This window comes from Ochotona princeps, chromosome 8 (genome assembly GCF_030435755.1).
Source record: "Ochotona princeps isolate mOchPri1 chromosome 8, mOchPri1.hap1, whole genome shotgun sequence".
Taxonomy (NCBI): Eukaryota; Metazoa; Chordata; class Mammalia; order Lagomorpha; family Ochotonidae; genus Ochotona; species Ochotona princeps.
The window spans coordinates 7,314,609-7,338,604 of NC_080839.1; the positions used below are offsets into that span (position 1 = coordinate 7,314,609).

General features: G+C 42.3%; 1 protein-coding gene across 1 annotated transcript in view; it reads right to left on the reverse strand.

Moving 5' to 3' along the window:
• Positions 1 to 23,996, reverse strand: part of SLC9A2 (solute carrier family 9 member A2) — a 96,735-nt gene that overhangs the window by 58,882 nt on the left and 13,857 nt on the right. The window contains exon 2 of the mRNA XM_004594205.2: positions 3,933 to 4,396. Within this exon, the coding sequence (XP_004594262.1) occupies positions 3,933 to 4,396 (464 nt within the window). The remainder of the gene's footprint in view (positions 1 to 3,932; positions 4,397 to 23,996) is intronic.

Genomic DNA, 23,996 nt, shown 5'->3' on the forward strand with positions numbered 1-23,996 from the left:
TATGCCGATCCGAAGCCAGGATCCAGGAACCCCCCACCCCCGGGGTCTCCCACGGGGGTGCAGGGTCCCAAGGCCTTGGGTCATCCTCGACTGCTTTCCCAGGCCACAAGCAGGGAGCTGGATGTGAAGTGGAGCTGCTGGGATTAGAACCGGCGCCCATATGGGATCCCGGAGCATTCAATGCGAGGACTTCAGCCGCTAGGCCACGCTGCCGGGCCCCCCTTCTGCTGTTTTACCAGGCCATGAGTAGGGTGACAAACAAAAAGTGAAGCAACTAGGTCATGAGCCAACATATAGAATGGATACTGACATTGTAGGAGCTGGCTTTATTCACTACCCTGTGATGCTGGTCATATTCCATATACATCTTCTATGCACACACTGAAGACAAATGTATTCAGTATTGAGTGCATCTGTATTTTGACTGTGACTCATTACTCGAGACCAGGCTTGGAATTTTCCACTTGAGTTTGTCACATCAATGCTCACAAGATTCTCCAATTTTAGAGACTTTTATGTTTCAGATTTTGGAATAGGAATTTCCAATGTACATACAGGTGCAGATTACAAGCATGCTTCTAGGGACTCAGCCAAGATGACCTCTTCCTAACATTTGATCTTTATGATATTGAAAATCTGACTTTGTAATGGGCTGATCTGACAAATGAGTGCATTTAAAACTTTCTTATGATCAAAGGTCTGCTTAGTATGAGTATTTTAAAAATGCATAAATACATTACATGACGAATGACATAGTTGGAATGTTAGTTTTAAATGTGTGCTAAGTCAGCAACACCATGTAGAGCAGGGTTATAAGTGGAGCAAATGAGGCTGATGGCCAGCGGAGCTCTGTAGCCCAAAGCAGTCAGGTCGCACTGTTAAATATGAAACTTCAGGGACGATCATCATGTTTGTTTAAAACACTTCAGCTCTGTGTTGCTATTTGCAAAATCAAAAAGAACTTTGAAGTAGTCACTGCTCACCCCCTGTTTTCCTAAAGTTAAGTCCCACCCTAGGGTCCAAAAAGAATAGCCATGGAGGTATGGTACTAGCTTCTTTCTACAGATTTAGCACTCCTTAAACGACCCAGGGTAAGGACAGATCACTTTTGAGGAAATGCTTTAAGTGTTCTTGAGAAATACATCTGATACGCAACAGTTGCATTAACATGCTGTAGGAATGGCATTGGAGATGACTATGGGAACCCAAGTCATGTGGTGAGGGATGACCGTAGAAACATCAGGACCTTTGAGTTAACTGAGCACCTGAAAAAGCTTCAGATTTTAAAGCATCTTCATGATTTTTCAAGCAAAATCACAACAGTCTAGCTAAATATCATATCTGTCTTCTTCTGAGAGGCAGAGAGACAGGGAGAGGAATCAGGCACAAGCTCCCTTCCACTGGTTCACACCATAAATGCCTGAAAAGGACAGACTAGGTTTGGTCAAATCCTAGGAGCTGAGAGCCCAGTCCAGGACTCCCAATGACTTTAGCCATGACTGCTGCTCTCAGAGTGTGAATTAGTGGAACACTGGAATCCACAGTGGAGCCAGGACTGCAACCCAAGCACTCCCGTGTGGAACATGAGCCTCTTAGCCAGAATGGTAACATTTATGTCAAACACCCATGAGTTAATGCTAATCTATGTGAGTCCTGGACAGCTGAGTGGGTCGGCTCTTCTTCCACATCCATGAGACCACAGTTGATGGCTCTGTGTCCTTAAGCAGCAGCACAGAACACATCTGTGGATCTCCAACTGTCCCTGTATACTCTGCACAGTGATTCAGTGAGGTCCTCCCTGAGATCTGATGCCCTACTGAGGTAGGTACTAAACAGGAACAGATGTTAGAGTTGTGGTGTGTCCTTCTGCAAGTAGCCTGGATGTGCTGAGTGCCTTGGAAAGAATGCACAGGTGTTCTTATTTCTTTGTAAAAAATCCCTTTGCAACCAATTAATTTACTCTGAGAACGCAATATGCAAGTGTCTGCAATCTGCTCAACATAGATAAATTTACATATCAAAGTCACAAAGGAGAACCTCATGTCTCTAAAATCAGTTATAAATAATGTCATTACTATTATGGCAGTTTTCCAGTCAAAACTTAATATTGGCAAACGAATGACTAATCACTGTAAAGTATGAATGATGTATATGAAGATTTTTTTTTACTGCAATGATACACCTCAGCTGTCTTAAAATGGTTATCTTAGCAGCTATTCTGAAAATTGTGATGTTATCAAGGTATTATTTTCTACATAATAACATCCATGGAATTAATGGACATCCTTAGAGATAATATTTTATTTAGTTCAGGGATCTTACTTTGTACTGGAATACAAGCTAGCAGAATAATGTTGATGACTATGGAGACCTTAAAGTAAGTCGGGAAAAACATTTTAAAGACAGAAGCTAATGGAGAGGGTATCACAAATTTAGTTACTTAAGTACACATGGTGGGGGCAGCATTGGGGTGCAGGTTAAACTGCCCTATGTGCTTCCGTATCCCAAATGGGCATCAGTTTGTGTCCCAGTTGTTGCACTTCTCATTCAGCTCCCTGCTAACGCCCTGCAGAAACAGTGGAAGACAGCCCAAGCACTTGGGTCCCTGCCACTGATGTGGGTGGGATACTCAAATGAAGCTCCTGGTTCCCAGCTTTGGCTTGGTCCAGCCCAGGCTCTTGTAGCCATTTGGTCTCTGCAACTATGGTTTTCAAATAAATAAATGTTTTGTAAAAGTCTACATTACTAAATCTTTCTCAATATTCTCATCTGTCATATGCGATGAGTACCTACTATGTAGGTTTATCTACACAAGGATAAATGCTTTTCGTTGCTATCACCTGTGCGGCTATAGTGACTAACATCAGACAGCCTCACTGAAGCCAATTAATCGTGGTCTCAGTCCTGGATCACCTGAGTGGCTGGCTGGGGCAGGCAGAGGCCTCTGGGTGAGGGGATGGACCTTCCTCATCCATTCTCTCCACGGTTAAATTCTACCTCATTAAGACCATAACAGCCTCTGACTCTAATTATGCTGCAATTAAAAGAGAATTAAAAATAATGTGTGTTTGCTGAATAAATACCTACTTACAAGCAAATGAGTTGGCCCAGAACTGTGCTTGTTGAGTCGTAACAGAAAGTGAGCAAGTGATGAAAGCTGCTGCATAATGTGGGCCAGCACTGGGGTGCAAAGGGTTAAGTCATGACCTTCAATGTTAGGATTCCATGGTAGCACAGGCTGAAGTTTAGGCTGATCCACTTCCACCCAGTTCCCTGCTAAAAATGTGCCCGGGAAAGCAGCAGAATGGCATCCAGGTACATGAGTTCCTGCCATCCATGTGGGAGGCCCAGGTGGAGTTCCAAGTTCCTGACTACAGCCTGACTGAACTGTGACTCTTGTAGCCATTTAGGGAGTGAACCAGGGTGTGGAAGATTTCTCGATCTCTCTCCCTTCCTCCCTCTCTTCAACTCTGCCTTTCAAATAATAAAATAAATCTTTATTTTAAAAAAGTAAATGTTTGAAAACTGTAAACAAGCCAACTCTGGTTGAGAATGGTACTCTCATGGGGTATCAGCACTTCTCATGCATTATACACATTGCATGGGACAGTATCACTTCTTAAAAATAACTCCGGCTTCCTTTCCACTATGAACAAATGTCATCCTTTGGAAATGCCTTAAATGGTAAATCATCACAGGTCCAGAGGCCACAATCCCTTTTATATTCCTCAGGTATGAACCACGGCCTGTCAGAAGGCACAAACTATGTTGTACCATGGGGCCCAGATCAAAAGGAAAATTACAGGTCCATTACAGTAAGTGAAAGATGAAAACACATAAAAGCATGCATTCAGAATTTCAAGACCCAAGGAGAGCTCCTTCAAATAAGTTTGGTCGGTTGGTGGCGCCCATGTGTTGCCATGGTGACTCACCACTGTGACTGCATCATTCAGCAAGGACTCTCCAAAGACGAGGATGTAGAGCTGCTCGTTGACATGAATGTTCTCGAAGACAGCGAGCACAGCCACGGGGTCCACGGCTGAGATCAGGCTGCCGAAGAGCAGGTTCTGGAGCAGGGTGATGTCGCTGAGACCAAAGGCTTCGATCTGGCAGATGCCAAACAATGACACCCCAATGCCGATGGAGTTCCACAAGGTGCCAACCACGGCGTACCAGAAAATAGTGCCGAGGTTCTCAAAGAAGGGGCGGGTGGGCATGAAATAGCCGGCGTCCAGCACAATGGGAGGGAGGAGATACAGGAAAAACACGTCAGTCTTCATCGCGGGAGGGGACTTCTCATCCACCCCAAAAATGATCCCGCCCAGCAGAAGTCCGACCATGATGAGAAGGCAGCTCTCCGGCACGATGGTGGGCAGCTTGTGGTAGAGATGGAAGCCTGGAGAGGAAGGAAGATGCGAGATATGGGTTCTGCAGAAACTGTAGAGAAGAGACCATGGTTCTGGTAAATGTAAGGAATCGCATTGTGGAATCTCCCAAGCCAGTAAAACAACGTAAATCAAATGACTCACATGGTGTATTTACACAGAATTTAAATCAGAGCTAGACTGCGGCAGATGGATGTTACCTACATGATTTTTTTTTTGCAATTTTAAACAAAATTCACATTTGCTTTAGATTGAAATAAACTCTAAAAATTGACTTTCACCAAAAATAACACTAATTTTTTCTGTATTCTTTTTAGATATTATTATTATTATTTGTCTAAGCTCCTGCTAAGTTTCTCCTAAATATTGGAGCTATGAAAACAGAATATGACCACACAATTTTATTTCAAAACATTTTGGTGATTCCCAAAGCATTTTTAGATAATAACCCATTTTTACCTCCTAAAGACAGGAATGAAAGGAACAGCAGTAATTTTCAGACTTCTTAAAACTTAAATGGAAGTTGACGCTGGTTAAGAAACTCATGGTATATGTATTTGTTATTAGTTGCCTCTGATTAGGATTTTACAGTGTTACTCTTTTGTGGACCCTGTGATCTGGAAGCTTCCTGTATTCTTTCTCACTTTGTCAAGCTCCCACAGCTTCAATAAAAGGCTATTTTAGATGTAATAAAAAAATATATAGGGAGTTAATTGTATTGCACTGTTATTCAGCTTAATTTCAACCCCTTTATACAGAGAGATGTTAAAACAGATTTGACTTGAGAAAGAAAGGTCTGTGGTCTTTTTTTTATGATAAGCTTGAATCCTGTTCTCTTTCGCAAGAAGTGAATTTGCTAAGGATTCAATGCTTTTTTCTTTTCTTCTATGTTGGTGTTCTCTTTCACTGGTAAGGAGTCTCATTCTGTTATTAATCCCTCCATGCGGCCCGTGACTTTCCTTACAGATTGTTCGTTTTGGAGTTCAGGCTATTTTAAAGTTTTTAAATCCCATGTTTTTGGACATCTTAATTGTTGTTCAGTTTCAATGTCATTGATTTCATTGTATTTATGAGAGTAGGGGATGAGATATCTTCCACTCGCTGCTTCATTCCAGAGACACCCACAAACCCAGAGCTGCAGAGGCAATGTGTAGGGTCAACGTGAGATCAGGAGCCAGGGAGGGACCTGAGCAGAGTCTCCCTCAGGAGTGGTGCTCCACGTACTTGATTCGCGATCTGTTTGCCTCCAGGGTTCACATCAGCAGGCAGCTAGATTGGAAGCCAAACCAGACTCAAGCCAGCACCCCGGTGCGGGGTGTGGACATCCCAGGCAGCATTTTAACCATTGCTCCAAGTGCTGCCCATCCAGCTTCTTATTGATTTTCACTGGTGCTACCTCACACCCATCCGATTACATACTTTCATCAGACAATGACTTTTTGCATCCAGTTTTATGATATATATGTTTGGCTGCTCTGTGAATTGAGATACATAAAACCAGAAACTTTAGATTTCAATAAGAATACTTCCCTCAATAACTAAAAATAGGTTTAATACATTTCAGAAATATTACTCTTTTTCTCCCTAACCAGAAAGGCATGACTTCTTCTAGAACATTCTTGATTTTATGATCTGAGGTTCAGCAATAGAGGAGAAAGAATGGCTGATCAGAGGGCCAGAAATGTGTTGCGGGGGTGTACTTTAACATAGCCAGCCCTGGGGCCCAGTGCTGGGTCATACAGCTCAGTCACTGAAGCCTGGTGTACTCTTATACCCACGTGCCTCTGCATTACTTAAAATGGACTTTGTAAATGCCTGTTGGTTCTATGGGTGCCTTTTTTTTCTTTTCAGTTTGTGGAAAGTGGAGTCAAAGGTTTTTTAGTGGGCCCAGCGTGATAGCCTAATGGTTAAATCCTTGCTTGCATCCGCTGGGATCCCATATGGGCACCAGTTAAGATACCAGCTGCTCCACTTCCCATTCAGCAAACTACTTGTTGCCTGGGGAAGCAGTTGAGGATGGCCCAAAACATTAGGACCCTGTACCTGCGTGGGAGACCCGGAAGAGGCTCCAGGCTCCTGGCTTCAGATTAGCTCAGCTCCAGCCATTGCAGTCACTTAGGGAGTGAACCAGCAGATGGAAGATCCTTCTCTCTCTCTCCCTCCCTCTCTCTCTCTCTCTCTCTCTCTCTCTCTCTCTCTCTCTCTCTCTCTCTGTATATCTGCCTAAATAAATAAATAAATGTTTTTAGGTGTGGGACAGGCACAATAGCCTAGTGGTTAAAGTCCTCACCTTGCATGCACCAGGATCCCATATGGGCACCAGTTTGTGTCCTGGGTATTCTGCTTCCCATCCAGCTCCCTGATGATAGCCTGGGAAAGCAGTGGAGTATGGCCCAATACCTTGGGATCCTGTAACTGTATGGGAGACCCAGAAGAAGCTCCTGGCTTTAAGTTGAGTCAGCTCTGGCCATTGTGGCCACCAGGAGAGTAAACCAGTGGACAGAAGATTTTTCTGTCTTTCCTTCTCTCTATAAATCTACCTTTCCAATAAAAGATTAAAAATACAAATCTTTTTCAAAAGCTTTTGGTGTAAATTTTCTTTTGAAATCTATGGGTGGTTTATTCCCAGTACGCGTCTTCTGCTAATAGTTTTGGAGACTCCTTGAAGGGAACATTTTTTTAAAGTCTGTATCTGTCTTCACCTAGAGCCTGTGCACTCTCTCCTGAAGGCGCTGCTCCAGTGCCCCTCTCCTGCTGTCCCTCTTCCCTTCTGTGGATGCTAATGAGAACAAACAGCTTTGTGTTTTAAACACTGGAGCTATGGAAATGAAATAAGACCACACAATTTCATATTTCTGCATCTCTTGGTGATTCACAAAGAAAAGTATTTTCAGATTTAATAATCCATTTTAATCTTGAAAAAGTTCATGGACATTGCATTGCAACAATCCAGAGCTACCTAAAGCATCCCAGCCACAGGAACTCGACGATTCTCAAGGAAGCAAAGTCCATTCCCATGATCAGATTGTCCTTAAGTGATAAAATTATCTTTTAATATCATTTTCTACAAGCTTTAGAAAATACTTTCGTGTTCTTTTAAAAAATATTTATTTGAAGTGAAAGAGTGAAACATGGTTGAAGAACCTCCCTAATGAGGGAAGAAAAGAGAGCGGAGGTCCTTGTGGATGGTGCCCCAAGGACATTTGATATAGTCCCCAAACTAAAGGTGATATAAGCTGCTCAGCTCAGAGATGCCAGCTGGCTACCTAAGATAACCTGCATGATACAAAACTCAGGTTGAGAACATACTGCGGTTACAAATAATGCTTCTTGGGTGATTGTGCGTGTCACAGTAGATAACTTCTGGCTGTCCTGACTACAGTTCTCTTACAAGCATATGGCAACAGTTTTCCTAACTAAGAAGGGGCTGCCTCTGACCTGCGTGCTTCTCAGATTACAGTCCACAGTGTAGCAGCAGTTACACCCTATTTGTGTTGGTCCCACTGCTTCCTTGGCAGTGAGCTTAATAAATCTATCCGTGCTCACTCTATCTGCTCTAGTCCATTTTTCTCAGTATCTTGGAAACTGGTCTCTACTGTAGGTCAATTCCTGTGACATTGTGGTGATTCATATGAGACCTTACCCTGTGATCACAGGCAGCCATCCTCCAACATGAGACATGAATGGCAGTGCCAGCTCACTCACGTGAGCACCCCCGCAACACGCTTCTGGCTCTCTGATCAGCCATTCTTTCCCCTCTGTTGCTGATCCTCAGAGAACAGCTTGCAAGTATGTGGGCAACTGGTATTTCCTGCTTAGGTCTACTGTCTGGTAGAACTCAAAGTTCTCATTCTCAAAAGCCTAGTACCTGTTGCTTCAGGAATGGGGACTCCACTTCCCTGTATTCGTCTATTTCTGGTTCTCAGCAAATGGCTTTCCTCTGTGAAAGCTGATTCTTGGCCAAGGAGATTCTCTGGAGGAATCAGAGGGTCCCGGTTTTGAGAGGCTTAGAATCTGTTGCCCTCAGTGTTAAGGGCCAACTCCATTCCTTAAGCCACAGAACTGCTAGTTCCCCTTCAGTGGTCACATCTCATCGAAAATACCTGTTCACTATGTCCCTTGGTTGGGCTGTGTTAAGAGAATGGGACAATCACCTTACTTGGCATCATTTATTCCTCAGATGTCAAAAAGAAGCATCTCATTTTCCTTTGTCTTGCTTTCATATAAGCTTTCAGAACAAGAGGCCTAGCCCTTTGACAAAGCTACAGTCCTTTCCCACAGCTCGTCCTCTCTGTCACAAATCTTTAAGGAGATCTTTTGTGTTCCCTGCTGTTTTTCTTCACTTCTGAATGCTTGAGAAGACCGAGCCTTGAAAAAGTTAAGACTGTTATCTTGAAAATAGTCTAGAAGTCAACTCCCGTGTTTCCCAACTCCATGACTGAGCCTCTGGGTCATCGTGGGTGTGGCAGGTAGCAAAACTGAGTTATTAGTAAACAAGGGGCTACATACTCAGAGTTTTGTGTTTGCATAGCAACGTAAGTTAAGTAAGAATCTGTTCTACTTACAACAAGCTGTAGTTAAATATATTGACATTTCTAAAAATTAAGCAGAGAAAGCCATGCTTAGAGGACTCCAAGCCTTGTAGTGAGTAAACAAAGTTGGCACTTTCTCGTGTGCCCTTAAATTTCCAAAGCTAAGGCATGATAGTTCAAAACATAATCCAAATCTGCCTTGGATTGGCTTTTGATACTGAGACTTTGCCAAATGCAAGACTGCTATATGGTAGAGCATTTCCTCTTATAAAACGCATCTGCTTTTGCAGTGTAACTCTCATTCTTTTTCTTAGATTTGTTAACTTTGATCTTCTTGGTTTTGTTTTATATATTCATTTTGTAGCTTTGTGTTATAGAAGTACAAATCTCAGGAATATAATGGTGGCTTGACACTTTAATGACTTGTACCTGCAAGACAGACAATGAACTGCAGGCAAGATTACCTTAAGAACTACGCCTTTTAATACCTCTTTATTGCTCAAATGTGCTGACAGAATTTCTGCCACAGCTCCTGGTAGTCAAATATTCCCAGGCAATGTGGAACTGGATCAACAATTAGGTGAAATCGAATCTGGCAGGGAGGGACAAACAGAACCTAGCTAGAGTAATTGGTCTGCAGTATATTCAGAAAAAAGATCTTGATCACAAGCAGGGAAGAAAGATCAAGATAGAGTCACTGGTGTCAACTCTGAATAAAATCAAAGACAAGAGGTTCTGCAGGAAATGTTTTTAGGTATGATTGCTGGGTATTAACTTGGTGCTTCAATTCTAGAGAGGGCCTCCATGTCAAAAAGGAGACACTAGATATGACACCTGTTTTTCTCACACCTAATGCTAGAATATTATCACCAAAGGTTGGCTGATGGATGTGACAATGACAACACCATGTGATACATCACAGGAGACGGACTGGCTAACATTTAGGAAGCCCTTCACGATGTAATCAGTTGACTATGTTTTGCCCCTTCTGCCCAGAAATTCATCCTTGCTAAATCCCAGATTCTATGTAATTACAACACAATGTAATTAATGAATAAATTTAATAAAAAACAAATACTGGAGTTTTCTTACTGATCAAAGCAGTTTTCAACAAAATGGCTCTAGATGGTTCTTGTAGCTGCCCAAGGGAAAATGTGTGCCCTCGTTAAAACATAATGTTGTGCATAGACTTCTGTAGTTCTGAATGTACATTATACCCATGACTGTTGGACAAGAAATGCTATACCTAAGAATAAATAATTCAGAACTCAAAATGTAAATCCTGTTTTCTCTCCTGTCCCTAGTGAGTTTTCTAATATCTCCTCCTTGCCCTAACTCCTTGGGCCTCTTTTGAACAAACTAATTCAGTTTGTCTCTTTGAGAATGCAGCAACTCCATCAACAATTCTTTCAGACAAGGCCATCTAGAGTCCTGTGTTTACCAGCAGACCTCTCCAGAATGAATCTCCCTTTTCCCTGAGTCTTTGCCACATGCTGGATCTGTGTGGAGTGGTGTCCAGGACCTTGGGCATCCCACATCCCACACCCCTGGCAAACTGATGATCTTAGGTGGGGTCAATATGAAGCCCCTAAACACCCTGAAGTAGTTATAAAAAGAGGCCTTTGCCAAAATGCCAATTATTTTTCATCGTCTTCCAGAGAGCAATGTGGAGGGTGGCTCCAGAGAATTTGGTGGAATCTCTAAGCTAAAGGTGACACCGGCTTCCCAACTTCTCCCCAAAATGCGATTCACCCACCTGGGCAACCTGTTGGATCATAGAAAACATGGCCTCACAGAGAAAATATTGCAGCTACAAGTATGCTTCTTGGGTTGTAGTCCATATTACAAGGGTTATCTGCCTTGCTATCCTGCCTGTTACAACCTTACAAGCTATGACCACAGCCACCTTAACTAGAAGGAACTACCCTACAGGTATTTCACTAGCATACTTAGTCCATGTTCCAGCAGTAGTCAGCTCCTACTTGTCTTGTTTGCCTGTTGCTTCCTTGCACTGTGTTCCACGAAGCTAGCTGTATTCACACTATCTGTGCTGATGAATTACTTTATTACCTATGACTTTGGTCTCTACTGATCACCTCCCAAGAAGGTCCTGAGTTACGAACACCATGAGCAAGGAAGCTATTGTTACTGGAACTCATGGAGTAAAGAAGAAACTGGGAAGAAATGAAAACACAGGAGCAGGAAATTTCTAGTGCACACAGAACCGACAGCAACAGGAAAGACACTGGAGATGTTCTAAAAGCGATTAGGAGTTATGGGAAGTTTTCGAGTTGAGAAATGTCATGACCACATTCACACAACGGACATTTTGGATGTGGCTGAAGAATGGAAGCAGAAGGGCCCGGTGGCGTGGCCTAGCGGCTAAAGTCCTCGCCTTGAACGCCCCAGGATCCCATATGGGCGCCGGTTCTAATCCCGGCAGCTCCACTTCCCATCCAGCTCCCTGCCTGTGGCCTGGGAAAGCAGTCGAGGGAGGCCCAATGCTTTGGGACCCTGCACCCGCGTGGGAGACCCAGAAGAGGTTCCAGGTTCCCGGCTTCGGATCGGCGCGTATCGGCCCGTTGCAGCTCACTTGGGGAGTGAATCATCGGACGGAATATCTTCCTCTCTGTCTCTCCTCCTCTCTGTATATCCGGCTTTCCAATAATAATAATAAATCTTAAAAAAAAAAAAAAGAATGGAAGCAGACAAACTAGCCAAGTATGTTTACTGAGTAATCCAGCTGAAGGCTAATGTTGACTTTCATTGAAATGATGGTAAGCATGAGAGGAGGTTCAGTGAGGGACATATTGTGTCCCTGGAAGGACTGATGGACATGAGAAAGATGTTCAAGAATGGATCCATAGTTTGAGCCTCAGAATCCTGGGAGAAGACAGAAAATTGCAGGGAAGAAAATCAAGATGACAAATGCAATCAGAATCTTTCTGAAAAGTATCATGGTACTTAATTGTCATCTAGCTTTGGCTGGAAGACTTTAGAGTTTCTATAGAGCTCTACAGGATAACTCATTTCTTGATGAATGCAGCACAACACTGTCGCTGGAACACTATCAACACATTCTGCCTCGTTTTACTACACAAAGAGGACTAGAAACTCTAAATAATGGTGGGTAGGAACATAAGAATGTTAGATAAAGTAAAACGTGACACATAAATGTGCAAAGAAAGCATACCTGAACCAGTGTTACTGCATCAGATAAAGAGAAATAACCAACATGCCCAAAGAAGCTTTTCTTGTACTTCAACAACTGTGGAAAATTTCATGAAGGTGGGAAAGTTTAACATTTTTAAAAATCTATGAAAACCAAAGGTCATCCTATGCTGAAATCATCTCATGCATTATGAAGTAACAGATTAAGATCAATGACAAAAATAAAGAATATGAAAATGGAATAGGATATGCAGGCATTCATCTTTTTAAAGTTTCAGACGAAAAAGGAAAGATCAAAAAGGAAACAGACATCCACTTATGTCACACACAGAACACCTAAAAGGCCAAGATGTTACTGTAAAACAACACAGAAGATTCTGACAGGTGAACATCATACGGTGAGTTCTCTGGATGTTTTTGTGTCCTCCAATATCCCATACCAGAACCGGAAGAAGCAGTAGCCCAGAAATGCCAATGGGCACTAACAACCAAGGTCCCAATATTGACCTGCTTTCTGTAGCAAAGAACTGGGAAGGGGTCAGCCTGGAAAGACAAAACAGCTTTTGGACAAAACCTGCTCTACTCCAGGCACACCACGAACATGGCCCCTGCAATGACCACTTGGGGCTTCTGGTTCCCACCTTTGCCAGGGTGCTGGGAACAGACCAACCTTCCTATTATACTGGTGTTGGATGAGGAAAAAGAGGGTGGTGGGATGCTATTCCTATGGTTAACAATGAGTGTCCCCTTCCCACGGTGCCCGGAAACTAGCCCGAGAACACCATCCTGCTTCCTAGCTTCAGCTAGGAAGCTCATTCCCAACTGAAAAGTGTAAAGGAAACACAAATTTTAAATATCTGGACTGAAATAGGGGGTGATATTACAGACCCTGAAGAAATCAAAAATGATCATAAGGGTATACTACAAACACATTTGAAACAGAGCAATTTTTTTTTTTAATTTTTTTTTTTAAAGATTTTATTATTATTGGAAAGCCGGATATACAGAGAGGAGAAGAGACAGAGAGGAAGATCTTCCATCCGATGTTTCACTCCCCAAGTGAGCCGCAACGGCCGGTGCGCGCCGATCCGAAGCCGGGAACCTGGAACCTCTTCCAGGTCTCCCATGCGGGTGCAGTGTCCCAATGCATTGGGCCGTCCTCAACTGCTTTCCCAGGCCACAAGCAGGGAGCTGGATGGGAAGTGGAGCTGCCGGGATTAGAACCGGCGCCCATATGGGATCCTGGGGCGTTCAAGGCGAGGACTTTAGCTGCTAGGCCACGCCGCCGGGCCCAACAGAGCAATTTTTAAAATAATGCAAGACCACCACAATTCATCCACTATTTATGAAATAACTGGAATTGACCTATACTTAGAAAGAGAGAGAAAGAGAAAGAAAGAGAGAGACAGAGAGAGACAGAGAGAGAGGAGGAGGAGGAGGAAGAGGAGAGGAGGAAATGGTGGCAGCAAGAAAACAAAACTGTCATTTAAAAACTCCCCCTAAAAGAAAGCCCCAAGACAATAGGTTTTCATTAGTAAATTCTACCAGAAAATATCAGTTGTACCCATTGTCTCTTCTAGAAAATAAGAAAAATACTTCTCAGTTCATTATATGAACCTAGCATGTTTCTGATACCAAAAGTAGGAAAAGGAAAGCAATATAGTAATATGCTTTATCAGAATAGATGCAAAAATCCTTATCACAGTAGAAGAAAATAATCCACAAAATATGATACCAATAAAACGCCAAGACCAAATAAGGTTTATCCTAGAGATGAAAAGTCGGTTCTATCTTTTGCAATTTGTCTATCTCAATGACAAGACAAAGAATAAAACTTACAACATTATATTAATTTGTGTAGAAAGAAAATCATTTGATAAAACTCAACTTCCATTCATGATTAAAAATAAAATCTCAGCAAAGTAGCAAGGAACTACCTGAACTTGAAAATGATCATTTGCAAAACCTCTGAGTCACTCCAAATACCAAGCTTCAGTTACCACATGGAGAGCTTGTCTGTTCATCTTTAAAATTCCTTGAACAGGAGGGTATTTCACCGGGACGTTGAGCAATCAATACCACAGTGCAGCACCTGCATCCAATCCCCGGCTCCAGTTCCTGACTCCAGCTTCCTGCTACTGCAGACTCCAGGAAGCAACTGTAAAGGCTCAGTTGGTCAGACACCTGCAGTGCATCCTGGAGACCTGGAATGAGTAAAGCTCCCAGCTTCAGCTCAGCCTCCAGGCCTTTGGGAGCCAGTCAGCAGATGGGGGCTCTCTCTGTCTGTCTCTTGGTCTCTGTTTCTATCTCTCATGCTGCCTCTCAACGAAATAAAAATCATTCAAGCAGAAAGTTCAGAGATTCATTTGAGGATTTGATGAACGCACAAGAGCTCAGGACTGGATTCAAGTTGGATTCACTTATCCCCTCCTATTCTCACATAGTATTTTGCAAACTGTAGCACAAAGCTCTCCAAACCCTCCTATCTCCAGAGCCATAGGGATAGGGATTTCTGTTTTACTATTTGGTCTTAGGCCCTGTATTCTCACAGAAGAGTTTCCAAGGCGTTTGAGATCTCGGAAGCAATGATTTTCCATGGCATGCCAATGGGATGATTCATGATTGGGGCCCCAGGTGGCCTTAGGATGCAGTCACAAGAAAGACAAAAGCATGACCAGAGTTGGGATTTTCATCTCTTGTCCCCAAGCTCTGAGGAGCGGAAAAGTGCCAAAGATGAGGTCAGTCACCCATGGTCAAGGATTTAAACAGTTGCTTGATGCAGAGCCTCTGGTACATTCATGAGAACACCAGATAATAAAATCAAAAGCTTCATGGATGAACACCTGGAGGTGCTGAGAAGATGTTGCATCCAGAGAGGGCACAGAAGCCTTGTAGCCCTTCTCCATCCTTTGTCTTAGGTGCCTCTGCATTGTGCTTTTCTTCCATGCCCTTTATAATAAACTTGCAAACTTTTGTGTTTTCCTAGGCAATGTGAACAGTTACAGAAAATTATGGAGCCCAAATAAGATGTCTATAACCAGCTGGTCGAGAGGATGGCAAGCCGAGTTTTTTAGCTTGGCGTCTAAGTTGGGAACACTGAGCACTTCACCTGTGGCGTCTGCATTTATTCCACTGAGTTACTGTCAGAATTACACTGCACAGCACTCCAGCTGGCTTCCAGCAGAACTGGAGAATGGGGTTCTGGTGTAGCGAAAATTGTCAAGCATGGTGTCACAAGTAGTGTGAGAGATTAAAGAAACAGATTGGATAAAAACAGCCATGAAGAAAAAGGCTCTTCATTTGCCCTTTGAAGTGGTGAGTCCCCTTCAGGGATTGCACCAAGTTGAAGGGGAAGCATGCAGAGAAAACGTCCCAGGTGAGCACGTTGTAACCGGAGACTCCAGCAGCAGAAATCAAACGATGAGGATCTCATCTTTTATCACAAGCTCACATTCCTCATTCTTCTTTCATTATGTGGATGTTTTTGTTTGTTTTCTTGCCGGACTCTGCAGTCAGCTGGGTTATATCTGATTACTCTAGCTGTGTGTGCTGTAGTACTGCTGGCCCTTCACATGTTGTCTCAGTCTCTTTACAGTTTTAAGAGCTGTAGTGTTCTTCCTCAAAACTTTTTATCAGAGGTAAGAGAACAATGACTTCATGGTTCCCCTGACATGATCTACCTAGATAGAAAGTAGAAGGGAGGTTGCCAAAGACTGGAGGCAGGAGGTGCTGGGAGTGGGTGTAAAATGGACACAGAGTATCAGCTGGGGAAGAAGATAAGCTAGTCTTCGAAAGAGATGGTGGGTACGACTGCACCGCCCCAGCAACGTGTTTATGGCCGCTGAGCTGTACACTCTAAAACAGTGAAAACGGTAAATGCAGTTATGCATACATAAACTATACTGAAAAAAAGTACTACTTTCATCTCTTTCTTATTCACTATTATAAAGTGAAAACAGCAAAGCACAAGTACATATTGACCTAGCTGCATTAGCACTACCAAAGCAATGGCAGCAAAGACACTGCTGTTAAGTCAGGCCTCTGGCAGAGCACAGTCTCCAGGTGAGCCCAGCTCAAGGCACCTACAGATGGGCTGGGACCCAGAGGTTGCACTGACCTGCAGAAAGACAACTCTACAGCTGTTGGTATTCGCTGTGCAGCATAGGAGCTGTTCAAAAATAAGAAGTCCAAATGTTTGACAGTGCAGAGAGGGAAAGCAAAGTAACTTCTTTTTTTTTTTTTGCATTTACCTATCTAAAAGACAGACTTAAGAGAGTGAGGTGGAGAGATCTTACATGTGCTGTTCCCTTTCCAATGTCCACAACAACTGAAGCTAGGCTGGTCCGAAGCCAGGGGTCAGTAGAATCTTCCAGGTGTCCCACACGAGTGTAGGGTCCCAAACATTTCCCACTGCATTTCCAGGTGAATTAGCATGAGCTAAATTGAACGTGGAACAGTCATAATTCCAACAGGTGTGCAAATGGAATACCAGCATCATGAACGGTGGCTTCACCCACTAGGCCACAACATGAGCCCAAAGTGACTTCTTGAAGTCCTACCAAGGCTGGTGTTGCCTGATTTGAGTATTGGTTGATTCACAATCCATTCAGTTTCCTGATAAAGAGCCTAAGAAAGCAGCAGAGGATGACCCATTTATTGAAGCCTCTGTCACTCGTATGGGAGACCAGGCTTCAGGTCCTGGCCCAGACCTGGCTGTGACAGTCACTTGGGCAGTAAACCAACAGGTAGAAGAAAAATCTCTCCACAGATCCCCATTTCCAACTTTCTTATCTACCTTTTCTTTTCTTTATTTTTTTTTTAAGATCTATTTATTTTTATTGGAAAGGCAGATATACAGAGAGGAAGAGAGACAGAGAGGAAGATCTTCTGTCTGATGAATCACTCCTCAAGTGGCTGCAACAGCTAGAGTTGTGCCAATCTGAAGCCAGGAGCCAGGAGCTTCTTCTGCGTCTCCTTTGTGGAAGTCCCAAGGCTTTGGGCCATCCTCAACTGCTTTCTCAGGCCGCAGCAGGAAGCTGGAGGTTAAGCGGAGGAGCTGGGATTAAAACTGGCCCCCATACAGGACCCCAGGCATGCAAGGTGAGGATTTTAGCCACTAAGCTAGTGCACCAGGCTCTCAATCTATTTTTGTTAAGACTTATCTATATTTATTGGAAAGACAGACCAGATTTACAGAGAGAATAGACAAAGATCCTCCATCTGCTGGTTCACTCCCCAAGTGGCCAAAAGGGTCAGAGCTGAACCCAGAAGCCAGGAGCTTCTTTTAAGTCTCCCACCTGGGTGCATGGTCTCAAAGACTTAAGCCATCCTCTGCTGCCTTCCTGGACCACAACCAGGGAGCCAAATGAGGAGCAGAGCAGCCAGGGAAAGAGCCAGCACCCAGAAGAAATTCTGGCACTTGCAAGGTGAGGATTTAGTGTTTCAAACATTGTGCTGGGCCCTTGCTCTACCTTTGAAAGAAAAAGAAAGCTAGGAAGAAAGAAAGTCAGCTAGGCAAGAAGGAAGGATGAAAGAAAAATGTTTTAGAAACTGAAAGAAATTAAAATGCTCATAAAAACATGGCTATAAAAAGAGAATTTTCCTGAGCCAATTTCATGCTAAGCTGCTATAACAATCTACCACAGCACGTGTGTTTATCACATGAGTTCTTTCATGGATCTATTTGAAATAATATTAAATGGAAAAAAAATCACAAAGATAGCTACACTGTTAAGATTTTTATTCTCTTTAGATCTTTTAAATTGATTTTTTTTCAAATACACATTTTAAAGGAAAGCACCTTTCTTTAATTAAAGTAACACTTTCATTAGGATATCAATAATTCCCAGAATTTCAATTGATTTACCCAACTGGCTTTCATCAATGATGAAATTGTTCTGTAACTTAATTCAGTGAAATCTTGAGTGCTACTTCAGCTTGTCTTCTCTTTCACCCAGGTGAAAGAGAAAATAAGAATGCAGTTTTTAGATATTGCAATGATCCTCCAATTCTTATTAATAGAATATGAGTTCTACTATTACTTGTAACACATTCGCTTTCTGAGGACAGTACTCATTTTTATCACTGCTAACTAGACTATTCAACAAATTCAAGCTGGCCTTGGGTACACAAGTATTACTTATCATAGGCTCGGATCTGTGAAACACAATCAAGCAAAACTTTCCCTGGAGCATGAAAAAGGAGCAGAGTTTGCGAATAGGCAGGCCATGAGCCACCACAGACAGCAAGTCTATGTTGTATTATTCTATCCAGTGCTTCCAATGTATGGAGCTTGTCTTTAGAAATTAACGTGTTGTTCACATAAATTCTCCTGTCTTATTTAACTTGCAGTATACTCAGAATTGGACTCTCTGTGCCCAAGGACACCATACCAATTTTTGCAAGGCAACCATCAGCTAAATTTGAGCACAGATTCCCTTTGATTAGTACAGCAGCAGCCTCCCTGTTTGCCAGTCCTTATTCCTGCAGCCTGCCCATCTTACAGAGTGTGCAGAGGCAGTACAAGGTCCACTCTGGCAGCGAGCCTCTTAGACCCAAATCCAACAAGCCAAGTCCACATATTAGATCCTGCTAAGGTATTAGTGGACACCAGTGCAAGACAAATGCTTCTAGCTACTTCTCTTCATCATTTGTTTTTGATTCCTGACTTCAAATCTCAACTATAACAAAGGCTTCCAATCTCTTAAGTAAGTGAGAATTCAGCTTCCCAGTGGTCCAGGGATTGCCTGGCTGGCCTGGTTGAAGCCCCATACATTGCTATTTTATAAAGCGGAAAATACAGGGCAGCACTGTTGGTTGATGCTGTTCATCCACTTCCACAGGCTTAGAGAATTTGCAGGTGAACTACCTCCCTGCACCTGCTCTCCTAAATCCTAATCTGATTGCCAGGTCAAGACTAGGAACAGGAGCTGACTCATGACTAAGCCTCATTAGTGTCTGCACGAAACCCTTTTCTGAAACTCAGAGTCACTGTTTGTACTCCATGACCATCCACAAGATAAAATCTATTCTCAGTAATATGGGCCCCACAAATTAGCCAATATCCAATGAATTGGAAAAGTATTTAGTCAAGTAACCAGGAATTGTACGTTCGGTCATTAACCAGCAAGTTGTTCTCTGTGCATGTGTGTATATGTACATGGTAAGCATAGGTATATGCAACACACACACACACACAGAGCCCTACGTCATCCTCATCAATCCTTCTGGGCAATGTCATTTCATAGAAGACATTGAATCTAACACTATTATACAAAGGGACGCATTCTATGGGATCAAAGACAGAGTCAGTCAGGGGTGCTGCTCTTGACTGCTTGGGAAGTTAAGCCACCATGTAAAATCCATGAAGTACATTTTCAAATAAACATCTCCACTGAAACACTGCCCACCTGCTGACCTGGCAGCATTTCAATAATGCTCTACCATCTCTCTAAAATTCATACCAACAAAGTAACAGTCAGGGGCTCTACACAGGAGACAATTTGGTACTTTCATAGCTCAAAGGGTCCCTGCATACAGCCTTCAATATTACGTTTATATATATTATATATAATATTTATATACATTATGTATATATTATATTTATATATAAATATATATAGTAAAAAATTTCAGGACTTCTACTTTGTTTTGCCAATCAGAATTAACTCTCACTTTATTATGTTTTTTCATGAAATTTCTGAAGGGTCCTAATATTTCTGCAGAAATTTGAAAAGAGATTGACTGAAACAGGTTAGTCTGTATCTATATAAAGTACAGATATTGAACACTTTCGCATAGTGATCTTATAAAGTGCAAATAAAGAACAGTTAAACATACCATTTGGGATGCCTTTATCTCATATTTTACTGCCCTGGTTCAAGACCTAACTGCTCTTCAGGGAAACAGAAGGTTATGACTCAAATAGGTGAAATTCTGCTATTCATATGGAAGACCTAAACTGAGTTCTTTGCTCAACCTTCAGCCTAATCCAGGCCCAGTTGCTGCAAACATTCAGGACACGAATCCATGCACAGAAGTGTGCTGCCTCTCTCTCTCTCTCTCTCATTCTCTCTCTCTCTCATTCTCTCTCTCTGACACACACACCAAAATAAATAACTTTTTTAATTTAAAAAAATTATTTCCATCCCAAGCTAAGAAAGGATCTCAACTTCCAGCTTAGGATTGCCAGTGAAGAAATGGCCAATAAGTATTGTCTCCATCTGTAAGCAGTATCTCTCACTTGTTACTTAATGTAAGTTATGGTTTAGAACCTTTTGTTGCTAACTGATTTTCCATAAAGATGAAACCAATTATGCCGTTGACTGCCTTGGATGCTTCCTACTAAATAAGATCTTTGTAGATTCTTTTGTTCATGAATCCCACTTTCTTTTTGAAACTAGAAGTGGAATGGGCCAGGGGAGGGAGGTGACAGCCCCTCTCTGCTTCCGATGATGTTTACATTCGGCTACCGGCATGCTCAGATTCCCTGGCATTCAAGAGAAGAACAAAGCTAGATCTGTGTCACATGAATTCTACAAAGTGCCCCACAAGCTCAGGGAAAGGAGCCAAACTACATATGTGACACCCTCTAGACAGTCCAGAAATTACAAACAGCACAGTGTACTCCCATTGCAACCTGCCCCAGGGAATAACACCACCACCCCTGGACAGATTTCAAAGTATTTCTGCACATATTATCTTTGGGTGTGAAATGAGTGCCTCCTCAAGTGGGGGAAAACTAATCCACAGATGCCAGGAGAATTGCAAATATACCCAGGTGGGAAACAAGATCCTTGCCGTTAAGACACTGGGAGCTGCCCGGAGTCTTATTTAGAAAGCTCTCGGACTCACGTTTCATGGGAGCATAGCAGGACCACCTGGGAACTTGTTCAGAATTGGTTAGGATTGTAAATTGAGGCTCTGCAGGGATGAAGCAGACTCCACTGCCCTTCTATGGCCTCAAACATCTTTAACTTAATGGAATCGTCACCCTGTAGGTCCAGGCACCTCACTTTTCATTTTCTTCACACTTTCACCCCACTTTAGAGACACCGTTTGATAAACAAATTAACCAAGAAAGGATTCAATTTGAAGATCTTGTTCTGAGGATGGGCACTATATAGAGGGAATTACAGAACCCAGGGAGAACTCAGCCCTAGTAACTGCTTCTGTATGGCCTGCTGGGCTACCTCAGCTCAGAGGCTGATGGTGGTGATAAGAACCCTGGTATACTATAACTTAGATTCCAAACATTCCCTGACAGCTAACAAGTGAAAGCAATTTTCATTCTGTTGCCCCCAGCTATATGTTAAATTTGAGGACTTGTCATTCTTTCAGCCATTGTGCTAGTGAATGAATGATGCCAATTTGGGGGGAGTTGTTTGCACACTGCTGTCATTAAGTTGCACACGGCTTCCCGGGAGCCGACCCCACCCATCCCACCATCTTGTACGGGAGCCTTATTTTCTTTTTGGTTTGTGTTGCTTCGAGAACTTGCCTGCTAAACAAATTTACCACTTGCTTAAAATAAACACGTCAAAGTATTTGAAAGGAGCCCACAGTGGCCAGTAATTACTACCTGATTCCATTTTTTCATTAAGTGGTTGCTAACTGCAGTTACTTACATAGCACGGGCAATAGCTGTGCATTGGTGGTCCTGGCTAAAGTAAGAAATTACCTTATTTGGTAAATGATACTATTTTCTTAAACTACCTGATTCATGCCCTTTCATTCACTTCACCTCCTCCCTGGCTACTGATTAGCAACGTGGTGGACTCACACAACCATGTGAGCTGCTCATTTGGTTGCAGAGACCAAAGAGGATTTGATGAGTGTTGGGATGAATGCATCTTAAAGGCAGATAGAGATCGTTTTGATTCAACTGTTATCATAAATAGTATGTTTCATTAAAGTAGCAGTCGACCTGCTCACATAGTTGGTGAAAAGAGGAAGGCTTGGATCCTTGCCAATTACACACATTTCTTCAGAGATTTACAGACAGCCCTGCCTCCCCTTGGCGTCAATGGTTCCAAAACACAGAATTGAAACATCCAGATTAAATGAAAAGAAAAAGTCCAAAATAGTCGTCACTGGAGTAGTAAAGCCATTAAGCAAAAAATTACCAATCCCCTTTAGTCAAACCATTAGCATTCATGAGCAGCTCTGGAATGTGAGTACGTGACAAATGAGTATCAGTAGCAATACAAAAACAAAATAAAGACTCTTAAGAGGATCCATGTAGATGTTATGTGTGAAAATTCACAAGTGTGATTGGGAATTACATATCATTAATTTTAACTCTATATGTTATAAGCAGACATTGAGATACTGGCCTGGGATATCAAGTTTCCACTTAGGAAGGATGGACGGTAAGTACAGAGCCAACTAAAAAGTAAAATGACCACAGGTCATATGGTGAGGAAAGTCAGAAGGAAATTAACTTGAGCATGAGACTGCAGGGAGATGGAGGCTGGAGCTACTTCAAACAAGCAGGTGTGCGTTCTGATCCCCTGTAAAAACATGAACTCCTCAAGTTAGAGTCAGAATCCTCCAGTTCCTTCCAGGCCATGCCCAAGAGAAATACAAAGAATGATGCTATTCTCCTAAGCAGGCTGCCTGCCCAGGCGTGGCTCACACTCACACTGTATCCTCCCCAAGCCAGAAAATCAGAAGTTTCAATCAAATACAAAAGGAAGAACTGCAAGTTCTCATTATCCTCTCCCCTCACTATTTCAATGTGTTGGTAGAGAACACAGAGTCAGCCAGCTCATGGTTCTGTCTAGAATGAAGAGCTCTGGACTACAGGTTTTAAAAAGCAATAATTATTTTAAGCAGCATTTGATTTTCAAGTTTCCTGAAGAGATTCTGTTTGTACAAAACACACAAGAGCACTTGGAAAATATTTAATGTTAAAGAGCATTTGTGTTTTATGGACTCCAGGAGCACAAAGGAGACCCAGCAGCTCCAGCCTTTCCAGGAAGTGTCAGCAGGAACATTCAGGAAAAAACCTGCTCCTCCAGAGAAGTTTGCACCTGACCCTTAGTCCTACAAGCTGAGCTGCTCTTGCCCTTCCCCTACTCTGCCTGACTGGTCACCTTTCAAATGCCAAGGCAGGAACTTGGGGTACAACAAAGGGTGTGCAATGCTTTTCGTTTTCATTGCAAACTAATAGCAAAAGCAGAAAGATAATTTTTTTCACTTATGCAACACTGGAAACCAAAATAGACACAATTTGGAAAAAAAAATCTATTCATAACACCAACAGCAGGAGACCAGGACATCTAAACAATCTAATAACTTGCTATGGAACAAATGAACAAAGCAAACTTTCGTATGATGATGCCATTATGCTTTGCAAAAGGAAGCAAGAAATCTGTTTTCATCCAAGACTACCCAAATTTTCAAGGTATACAGGATAGGAAGTTCATTTGAAGTGTGTGAACTCTGTCCTTACAACAAGCTGGTGATGGTGTTTCTATTATTACATCATTTTACAGGTGCAGTAACAAATGTTAGGGAAGTTTGTTAATTCACCAAAATTCCATTTCTGGTAAATGGAAGGATGGGGGAAGTGAACATTAGAGTTTAAGTTGTCACTCAAAGTATGTCCAATAATAGCATGTGTGAAAAGTAGAGTGATCCAATAATCATCCAAGCTAGATATCAGAGAGGGAACGGGCATATTAATAATACAAGTGCCAAGACAATAAATTTAAATTATGGCTATTGTGGAAAAACCAGGATGTGGGATGGTCTTTCTTGCCATAAGACCAAACTATTCTATAACAGAAAATGTCTCTAAATATTAGTTATTTGTGCACTCAGTATAAAATATTGAGTAACTCTTTTGCGCAAGGTAGTCTTTCAAAATATTTATTTAGTTTTATTGGAAAGTCAGATATACAGA